The 10,200-nt window shown below is 45.0% G+C and overlaps 1 protein-coding gene and 1 long non-coding RNA gene across 2 annotated transcripts; both read left to right on the plus strand.

Moving 5' to 3' along the window:
- The first annotated feature begins 3,141 nt into the window (after positions 1–3,141).
- LOC136771611 (uncharacterized) lies at positions 3,142–4,262 on the plus strand. The gene is made up of 3 exons (XR_010822348.1): positions 3,142–3,509; positions 3,724–3,845; positions 4,168–4,262. It is a non-coding gene; the product is annotated as an uncharacterized LOC136771611 (long non-coding RNA).
- A 123-nt stretch (positions 4,263–4,385) lies between these two features.
- On the plus strand, positions 4,386–7,972 carry LOC136771612 (zona pellucida sperm-binding protein 1-like). The gene is made up of 9 exons (XM_066724022.1): positions 4,386–4,499; positions 5,445–5,608; positions 5,934–6,031; positions 6,195–6,322; positions 6,445–6,625; positions 6,887–7,028; positions 7,338–7,413; positions 7,535–7,636; positions 7,884–7,972. Exons 3-8 carry the CDS (start codon positions 5,970–5,972, stop codon positions 7,630–7,632), a joined length of 687 nt encoding a protein of 228 aa, XP_066580119.1. The 5' UTR covers positions 4,386–4,499; positions 5,445–5,608; positions 5,934–5,969; the 3' UTR covers positions 7,633–7,636; positions 7,884–7,972.
- The last annotated feature ends 2,228 nt before the right edge of the window (positions 7,973–10,200 follow it).

Below are 10,200 nucleotides of genomic sequence, written 5' to 3' on the forward strand. Positions count from 1 at the left end.
CTCCATGAGTGTGTGAGAATGCTGCCAATTAAGAACCGAGGCAGCTGATTGGATGGGTGATGGAGCATCATTGCAAAGTCCTTTCCATAATCAGAACATGTACATCAGTATATAAACCTGATAGAGCAAGCAAGATGTTATTCACTCTCTGCCAGCTTGCTGGTCATAATGTTGTGGTGTGAAGGACGGAGAGTGTGGTTTCTGCTGGCAACGTGGCTGTTCTGTGGTTTGTCAAATGCTCAGCTAGAGAATGAAGATCCATTTGAAACTGAGGATGACTTGCATGGCAGGGTGAAGAGAGTCCATGAACCTGATGAGGATGGGTTCCTCTGGGATGACTACACTTCTCTGGATCTTCACAGGTCTAATGGAGATGCTGATAAAATGGGTCACTTTCCTCCACAAACTGGTGTTGATGAAGGTAACATGGCTTGGAATGACTTGGAGCAAGAGCATGAGGAAGCATGGAAGTCTCCACAAGATCCTGTAGACGCTTCTAACTAGGATAACGTGATGACCAATAACCTTGACCCAAATGCCTTCTACTTCAATGAGGATCGTGACCGCTCTAATCCTATAAAAGTGGTCAGTGTTCACCATGCTGATGGTTACTGGGGTGAAGACTCTGACCTCCAGGTGGGTCTGAAGGCTGTGGGACAAGATGATTTGGAGCTGTCTGAATCTGAGGCTGTAGATTCAGATTGGCTTGATGCATCCCCTTTACCAAGGGATGGTGTGCAGAGCCTTCCACTGATCAGGGACCCTGAGGCTGTTGCTCCTGGTGTTGCAGTTTCTCTCAATGGTAAGCTCGCCAGCAGAGAGCACTTGATGTGCAATGGGCCTCAATGGGGGAGGCTAGGGATTATTCAAAGGGGTATTGCTTCAGTGTTGCTCAAAATGTGTGGCAAAGCAGATGTCTGAAAATGGCCCATGTACATAATCTGTTTGTATTTTTAAATGTATGGCTGAACTTCTGATGGCCCATAACATGGCTAAGTGTATTGGTCCATATAATTTGTTCAAAGTAACTTCTGTGTACAGCAAATGTATTGATGCACCGCAAATGTTTCAAATGTATTGCACTTTAAATGCTGTAGAGCTCTGACCGTAATGCATTTGCTGGAAATAAGGGGTTCTTTCTCCGATGTCCTTCTCAAATAAATGCAGTGCAAGGATAACTGGAATGATGAGAATTTAACGGCACATTCATGTCCTAGGATTACAGCATAATTCTCCTAAGGTATAGCTTTAAGAACATTGTTTACAAATAGAGGCCATTCAACCCATTGTGCTTGTTTGTCCATTAATAACCAAGTGATCCAAGGATCCTAATGTTTTAATGTTCCAATATTGTTGGCTTCAACCACATCACTGGGGAGTTTGTTCCAGATTGTGATGGCTTCAAGGCATTCATGACCGAAAACCACAGTCCGTGTGTCCCTGCGGATCTGGAAGTGGTCCATGCCTTTCATGACTTGAATCCCTTCCCATGTAGTCTTCTGTTCCAGGGTGAAATGGTTCAGTTCTGAGTATGACCTTCCCTTCAAACCTGGAATAAGTCTGGCTGCTTCCTTCTGAACTGCCTCTAGAGCAGTGCAATTAGTTTGCACGATCATACTTCAGTAAAAGCTGAAGTAAATGTGCAAAGGTGTTGACTATGTAGATAATTTGTTAACATCTGGGATGTATGATGGTAGATCTACCAAATGGGGCAATGGTACTTGGAATGACCGGTTTGGCATTTTAAAATGGACCAAATAAGATCTGCCATGTTCTCGCCCTCAGATAATGAGATGAATGATGCCACCTTGGAGGGTGAGGAGACTGGCTCTGACCTGCATTTAAATGAGGCTAATGGGCAAGGTAGGATTTAGTTCTTGTTCTCCTGGACTGCTTAGGCATTCAGCACCTGTCTGTTCCTCTATCCTGGTCTTGTGGTTACTGTCACCCCTGCTCATGAGATGGGGAAGCCCTTGTCCTACAACAGGACCCAGTTTGTAGTGTTGGTGGGGATGTCTCTATGGGTCTAGAATATCAGATGCTTTATCTGCAGAAAGTGCTAGGGCCTCCCCAATTACATGAGGGCATAACTCTCTAATGACTTGAAGCCCCCTCTTATTCAGTGCTGATGGACTAGAGATGGTACAGAACTATGGAAGGTGAACTATTTAATGGCACATGGAGAAACAAATTGATAAGCCACTTGATTTTGTATAGATCTAATTCACAAATGCAACAATGGTAAAATGATACACATTTGTATGGAGAACAAAACCCTTGCAATGTATTTATAGAACCAGCTTCAGATGCTTGTGTAGAGAGGAGGCTTCATGAAATGGGACCAGATACTGAATGTATGAGCCCTCCGTTTTCCTTTCCACCAGTGTCTGCAGTTGGAAAGGTTTGCTAGTACCTACAATGATGCATTCTGTAAGTTGCCCTGGACAAGGGTGTCTTAAGAATGCAGAAGTAGCACTATACTCCTATTGTAAGTAAACTGGAACCTTGTCTGTTTATCCATGGCTTTTGTAGTGGAGCATCTTCTCAGCCTTTGTGTAATCTTAAGCATGGTTAACTTGAACTACATGGTGTGGGATTAATGGACAAAGTACTGAACTCCATGTCATCTCAGGTGATGAGGCCAATGCTGGTGTCCTCCCAGATGCTGACGGTTCAGACTCTGAGCCTGAGGGAGAGGACATGAGCCAAGTGTTGCTTGTGGGAACCGCAGCATGTTGATCCAGTTCTCCTTGCAGCGTTACTCTCGGATCTTTCTGCAGAAAGGTTATGGTTGACATTCTGTGCCCGAGATCAAATATTTACATGAGCCAGAGCTGCAGAAGGTGTGAGCTAAGGGGGTACGCGAGACCTTGAAGCCTCTTGCTGTCCTAGCGTAATTCTATTGTGTACCCCATTGCAGCCAGAAGCAGACCCCTCCCAGTTCTGAAGCTCCCCAGGTCCTGTAAGCACACAGTGAGGCGGTGTAACAGCAGCCTGGTGCTGATTGCATCCTTCAAGGGCTGCTATGTATTTAATTTGGTAAGTGAGGGTGCCACTGTCTTCTGAATGCAGGAATGTTGCAACATTTCAATTAAACTACTTGGCTTGATGTCCCCCTGATGGTTCTGCTTTCCAGGTATCCATCATTGGGTAACTGCTTTCCCTCAATCTTATGGAGTCCAATATGCATGAGTAGTGACTTAAAAGCCATGCAATACCTTTGAAGTCCCTGGTCACCCTTAAGGTCTTGCCATGAACACCAAGATGCCATTTGACCCAGTACTGGCCCTGTTGGCTTCTAATCTCTGTCCTTGAACAGAGGAAGCACCATGAACTCCATGAAGCGCTGACCCTGCAGTACTATGACCTGGTCTTGAAGAAGCAATTTGTGGCCACAGTATCTTGCCCAGTGACCACCACTCCAACGCCTGAACCTCCCAAAGGCCTGTCCATCTCCTGCAGTGATGTGTGCATGACGGGTGGTCCCCTGTCGGCTGTGGAAATCCTAGGTGAGAGCTGGGTTTGTAGTTCAGGAGTGGAAGGATTACCAACCCTATCTTGTATGCATGCAGTTCACCATGAGTCCATCTACTGGAGCTTGAGCTGAAGGGTGGCTGACCCTGACCTAAATGCCGAAGGCTCTCTAGACTTGGTCAAATGCTGTATTCCAAATTTGAAATCCACAGGCTGAGCAGGTGTTCTACATTCCTCCCGTCTCTGTAGACTCCTCCAAAACTTTGGTCCCTGTGCTCCAGACCCCCAAGTTGTGTGGCTATGCCTTGGTGAAGAAGGATGGCAAGAACATCCTGACCATCCCGTACACTGCCTGTGATGTGAAGCATGTGGTAAGCACTGCATTCTGTAGTCTGCTTGGCACTTGACCTGCATTGGGTCTTCTGTAACACTAGACTAGTACCAAGAAATTGGTTTCACAGGCTTAGGGTGTGACTTCAGTGGTGTATGACCTGGAAGGGTCTTGGCTTCTAGGAATACACTGATCAAATGTTGACCCTTTTAATACCAGACAAGCTATTGGGTTTCCTTCAACTTGGAGGATCCAAAATAAGGCTGCTCTACCATCCATCCTCAAAGGATTTTAAAGGCTGCCTCCTGGTTAGACCCACATCCTCCACTGCTTTAATATGGTTCCCTACTCTATCCTCACAGGAGAAGAGGTACATTATTCAGGTGGCTTATGTGACTAGTGGTGGACAGCGAGCAGAGATCCAGGTATCATGCCCCTATAAACCACTTGTGCCAAAGCAAGGTGAGACCTCATCTTCACATTGATCCAAGAAGAGAATGAATGCAAGGATCTCGAAACAGTGCTTCCTTCAGGAATGGTTGCTTAATTGGTTGCTCTCTGTACCCTGCAGGATGCCAGATCCCTAAGATACAGCAGGTATCTTGTGGTCCCAAGAGAATAGGCTCCAAAGCCTGCCTTTCCAAGGGTTGCTGTGTAGACTCGGACACTGCCCACTGCTACTATCCTCTGGAAGGTACGTCTGTCATAGCTTTCTTGCTAGCTTTTAAAGGAATGGTTGGCTATTGGCAGAACTCTTGTGAGGGGTTAATGACCTTGCTAAGATCTCTAATCCTAGAGAAGCTCCACTCCTAGGCTTAACTGGAACTGCCAGAAGCTGCCAACTTGATGGCTGTACCAAGCCATTTGATTGACTGCCAAGTCCCAAAGCACACCTGAACTACCAAAATTGGTCTATACACAGACTGCAAAGTGCAAAAGCATAAAAGGATGATTGTACACTAAATGGGTAAATGGTGTCATTGGCATTCATGGCATTAATTGAGACCTGGAAACTGTATATAAGTTTAAGCAGCCATCTTTGTCTCTGTTTTATGCCTTTTAAATTTAATTACAAGAACACTTCTGATCTTAATCACTGCCTCAGAAAATGCCTTCTTAAATCTCAGAATTCAAGCCTTTTCTGTGGAGGCTAGTGGTTGACATGGCAACTGATCAAAAGGGCATGGGCTAAATGCAAACTGTAAACTCGAATCCCTGTTCAGGTATATCCTTATTATACAAAATTATGAAAATGTGCAGTTTTGTGTAACCTAGGGGTGTGTGTGTGTGTGTGTGTGTGTGTGTGTATATATAGGCTAGATGCACATAATAATTTGGACACTACTGCATAGACTGAACTGGAATTGGGTTTAAAGTAACCAGAATGGACAACATCTCAACTGCATGGTAAGATCTTTTTTTTTAAAGTGAAACCTGTCAAATGAATGGCCTTGGCAGGTCTTCCGTTAAATGGCTATCAAGGCTGACTACTTGGAAGGTAAGGGTCTGGTTAAACTGGGACATGTCAATGCTGCTGTCAAGCTCCTTTTGATCCAGTCCACTTGACGGCTGGAATACCTGCAATTCAGTAGTTGGGCTTCTTTAAATGCATGGTCTCCCTGCACTTCCCCTCTCCCAGAATGCACTGCGGACAGGCACTTTGTCTTTGTGGTCCATCGCACCTTCTCTGTGGACCCTGCCTCCTTGGTGGTTACTGGCAACAACTCCTGCACCCCGGTCATCTGCACAACAAACTTTGCAGTCTTCAAGTTCCCTGTGACTGGCTGTGGAACCCATGCATTTGTGAGTAATGCTGCTGCGGTCTTCTGTGGCTTGTGGCTTGGAATATATTCAATTTTAAACTGCTTCTAACTTGGTTGATTTCCATGTAGTATCTTGGATGTTTTTGGCATCTGAAACTAGTCCAAATTGATCATGTATTTGAAGTTACACTAAAATGCCAGCTGCCCTAGAAGCATTTGAAATTGCAGGGGCTGGAGAAGAGGCTGCTGTACTCTGTCCAAGCCCTGGTTCACTATGTCCTCTGTAGTAAGGAACTAACCAGTAAAATGCCTATTGAGGACTTGGGTTGGCTTGTGTTGCTGGCAATAACCCCTTGTGTTCTTAGGTGGTGGGGGACACTACCAGCTACCTGGCTGAAGTAATGGCCCTGGCCAGACTCCATAGCCTGAACTATGGAGTCATCACTAGGGACAGTCCCTTCAGGTAAGAATATTGGGCTTCATTGTGGACAAGCAGGTTTGCTCTACATGCCATGAATCCAAAGCCTAATGTCCCTGTACTAATGGAAGCGGAGCTCCATGTTGAGCTCAACAGTAGCCTTCTTGCTCAAAGGCCCTCTTGCAGAGCTGCCCTCATCTGTATGCAGGCTGCTGGTGGAGTGCCGCTATGCAGAGGGGAACTTGGCCAGCACTGGATACCTGGTGAAAAACCCTTACCTGCCCAATGCAATTCTGTCCCATGGGGTGTTTGGGGTGCAGCTCAGTATTGCCATGGGTGAGCATGGGCCTTTAATCCTAGGCTGCAAGATGCCAAGTTGGGTGGTGTGCTTGCCAAGTGCTGCTTGGTTGTGCTTTTGTTCCTCCTTGTCTTCTGCTTCAAGCATCTGTCTTCCCCAGATGACACCTACAGCCGGTTTTACCCTCCGTACCACCGGCCCCTGCGGCTCTTGCTGGGCAGGCCAGTCTTCTTGGAGGTGCAGCTGCTGAATGCCCCTGACCCCAGCCTGGTGCTGCTGGTGTACTACTGTGTTGCCTACCCCCGCTCTGCCCAGGCTGTCTGGGTGTTGGTCTATGAGGGGTGAGTGCTAGACCTGGAATTGACCCTAGAACAGTTGCACTGCAGGAATTCATGGGAGGATTAAATTTGTATGTAGCTTACTTAGTGGTACTGCTCTTTCACGGTGTGCTTTAATGCTGTAACCAGGACACAAAGCATGCATGACTGCCACAGCATTTTTTTTTTTTTTGGATGGATAGCCATGCTATCAATGGTCTTTGCTGGCCATCTGAGAAGCATTGCTTTTGGTAACTATTAAATGATGGCATCTTTATTCCCCAGCTGCCCCAACCCTCTGGACTACGGTCACACCTCCACCCTGCACGTCCACAACAAGCAGCCTTTGCCCAAACAGCACCGTCGATTTGAGATCCGCACCTTCCAGTTCATGGACCACGTGACTCACCACTACCTGCATGAGGAGGTGAAGGGCAATGTGTGCTCTGACTTGCTGCCTGCAGAGTCGTCCTGCATTAAACATTGTTCTTGCAATATAAATGGAAGGCTGCTGGTCAGGTCTGCCACACCAGACCAGTCACTGCATGCAAGCCTGAAATAATCCTTGGCTGTCAATGAGCTGATCTGCATCATTGATCATTTTCCCAGCCTTGGTTCATTTGATGGCAGGGTACCCTATAAAGCTATCCAATTAAAAATTGGGATGTTGTCCAGGCTTGATTGCTGAGTGGAGTGTCCAGACTGAATGACTAATGAGATTCATGTCCCTCTGTAGATCTACTTCATGTGCTCCACGGAGGTCTGCTCCCCATCAGCCAAGCAGTGTGTGGAAGGATGCTTTGATGGGCGCAGTAAGTGATGAACCTGTAGAAAGGACTGGATCTAATTTGAATGCAAGAATATTGCCAGCTGAGGTGTGCACAATTCCTGCTGAGGCAATCTGCCCAAGGTGTTGTCCCTCCTGTATTCCAGAGCTCCCTGTGGTTGAGGACCCCAATGCTGATGAGCACTGTACCAGGAAGCCTTGCCCAGGAAAGGCCAATAGATCTGCAGGCCTCCCAGCCCAGTGACTGGGTAAGCATGTCCTACTATGCACTGGAACACTCCTTCTATACCAGGGAGGACCAGATGCAATGCTGATTGGCAGGCTCTTCTGGATTGCATTGACACCTTCTCTGCATGGTGGGTTTAAATCCTGTTGCCAAATGCATATTGCTTTGAGGGCAGGCAGCAGACCTGGGGGGGGGCCCCCTACATCTTGCTTTTTGGCTGGTTTTGCTAGAGCAAGCTATTGCAGAAATCTGATCTGTTCTCTCCTCAGGGCTGCAGTGGAACCCATTTCTCTCCTGGTCTTGGCATGATCTCCAGCTGCCTGATGACCAGCAATGCAACTGGTTGTAGAACATTGATTTGAATAAATGGTAAATCTGACCTTGTGTGTTTTGAATTGCATAATGTCTATAATGGCACAGTGTGCTTGTGCATTCAATAGACCTGGGATCTGCAATGCATGTGCTGGAAAGCAAAAGCCTTTCTGGTTAAAACCTAGGTTTTGTTTTTAAGGGATGTTTGGGTAGGGGTTTATGTATGGTCACTTTAGCACTAGCAAGTCTGAAAGGGCTGGCATGGATGACATTGCACATCGCAGATCTATTTGTATTTCTTGGCAGAGGCCCTTATCCAGGGTATAAGTGCAATACAAAGCTCTAGTGACCAAATCTTGAGTGCCTTAAAAGCCTTTCTGGTTAAAATATCATTTCAGAGTTGGCCTTTTAAACTGGGGGTATTGAATTGGCAGAGGTCTGAGCACTGATGCTCAAGTCTACTTTGTTTGTCAAATGTTATAGGAAGCATGTGATGCATGACCTTGTAATATGAATAGGTGTAATTGGAGGCCAATAGTGCCTATAGTACTGCTATGCATGAGGACTGCACATGTTCTGTACATAAAGCTTGCAATCAAGAGGAGGCCAGTTGATCCATTGTGTTAATTTGGTGTCTATTAATAACTAAGTGATGCAAGGATCCTATCCAGTCTTTTTAAATGTTCCCAAATTTTCAGCTTCAACCAAATCACTGTGGAGTTTGTTCCAGATTGTGACTACTCAGTCTGAAGTCTCCCGTTTTCTGTCTTGAATGCCTTGAAGCCCAATTTCCACTTGTGTCCCTGCTGATCTGGCATAGCTCCTCTGGTTTGATTTGGTTGATGCCTTTTCAGTCCTCTAGTCTCCTCTGTTCCAGGGTGAAAAGGTGTCTCCGTGTCTCGCATTCCCTTCAAACTGGGCATTGGTCTGGTTGCTCTCCTCTGAACTGCCTCTAGAGCAGCAATATATTTTGAAGTGTGGAGCACAGAGCTGTGCATAGTATTCTAGATGAGGTTTAACTAGTGCATTGTACAGTCGGAACATTTACTGCCCTGGATTTTAAATTCTACACTTGTGACCATATACCCTACTATTTAATTTTTAACTGCTTCCCAAATTTTTTGGAGAAAGTAAGGAGTCCATGAAGACTCCTAGATCTAATGGGCACCTTCGGTTACCTATAAATCAACCAGTTCATAATCCATCTGCTTGCATTACCCTGAATGCCTACAGCTTCCAATTTTAGGATCAGTCTTTGGTGTGGAACCTTATCAAAAGCTTTCTGAAAATCTATATGTCCTATGCTTTCATGTGATCTGTAGTTGCATGTTCAAAGAACTAATAGATTAGTAAGACATGATCTGCCTCATCTAAACCTATGTTGACTATCTCCAAGAATATGGTTTTCATTAAGATGCTCATGTATTTAATTTTGTCCAACCTTTTACAGGTAATGCAGGTGTGACTGGTCTGTAATTTCCTGGCTCGGTTTTGTCCCCTTTCTTGTGGATTAGTATAACATTTTGTCATCTTCCAGTCAGTTGGCACATCCCCCGTTGTAAGTGTCATTTGGAATATTTTAGTTAGTGGCCTATACATTTCCCCAATTTCTTTAGGTACTGTTGGAAATATACCATCTGACCCAGGTGACTTTGTTTGATTTTTAATTCTGCTATTCCCTTTAGTACCTAATTTATCCTGATTTTTATTTCTTACAGGTTCTTTTTTTTCTCCTTCTGTAAAAACCTCTGAAATACTTATTTAGAACATTTGCCACATTTTTTCTAAGATGCTTGCATTTTTAGCCTTTAGCTGCATTAGCAGTTTTTTTTCCATTTCCTCCTTTGCTTTCCTGATCAGTTTTCTCCTGTATGCGCTTATAAAACTATTTTTTGAATACTCCTAAACCATTTTGGCCAGTTTTTTTTTTTTTGGTTCTCACTTTACTAAATTTTGGTACAGATTTCTGCTGAGCCTTAAGTAGTATATTGGAATATAACAATCAATTTTCAACTGAATCTGTATCCTGTGTGCCCTAGTCTAACTCTTCTAAGTGCTGCCCTATACCTTCAAGGTTTGCTTTTCTAAAATGGTAGACCTTTGTTTTAGAGTTGGTCCTTGATTGCCATTTGCCATTGGTTCTCTAACCAGTGTCCCTCTGACTCCATCTTGGTCATTTGAAAAGATCAAATCAATGCATGCACTCTGTTTGGTTCCCTGACAAATTGAGTTCGAAAGCAGTTATTTACCATTTCTGCTTTCCCAGTTTAGTAT

The sequence above is a fragment of the Amia ocellicauda genome, chromosome 15 (genome assembly GCF_036373705.1).
Source record: "Amia ocellicauda isolate fAmiCal2 chromosome 15, fAmiCal2.hap1, whole genome shotgun sequence".
In the NCBI taxonomy this organism is placed as follows: Eukaryota; Metazoa; Chordata; class Actinopteri; order Amiiformes; family Amiidae; genus Amia; species Amia ocellicauda.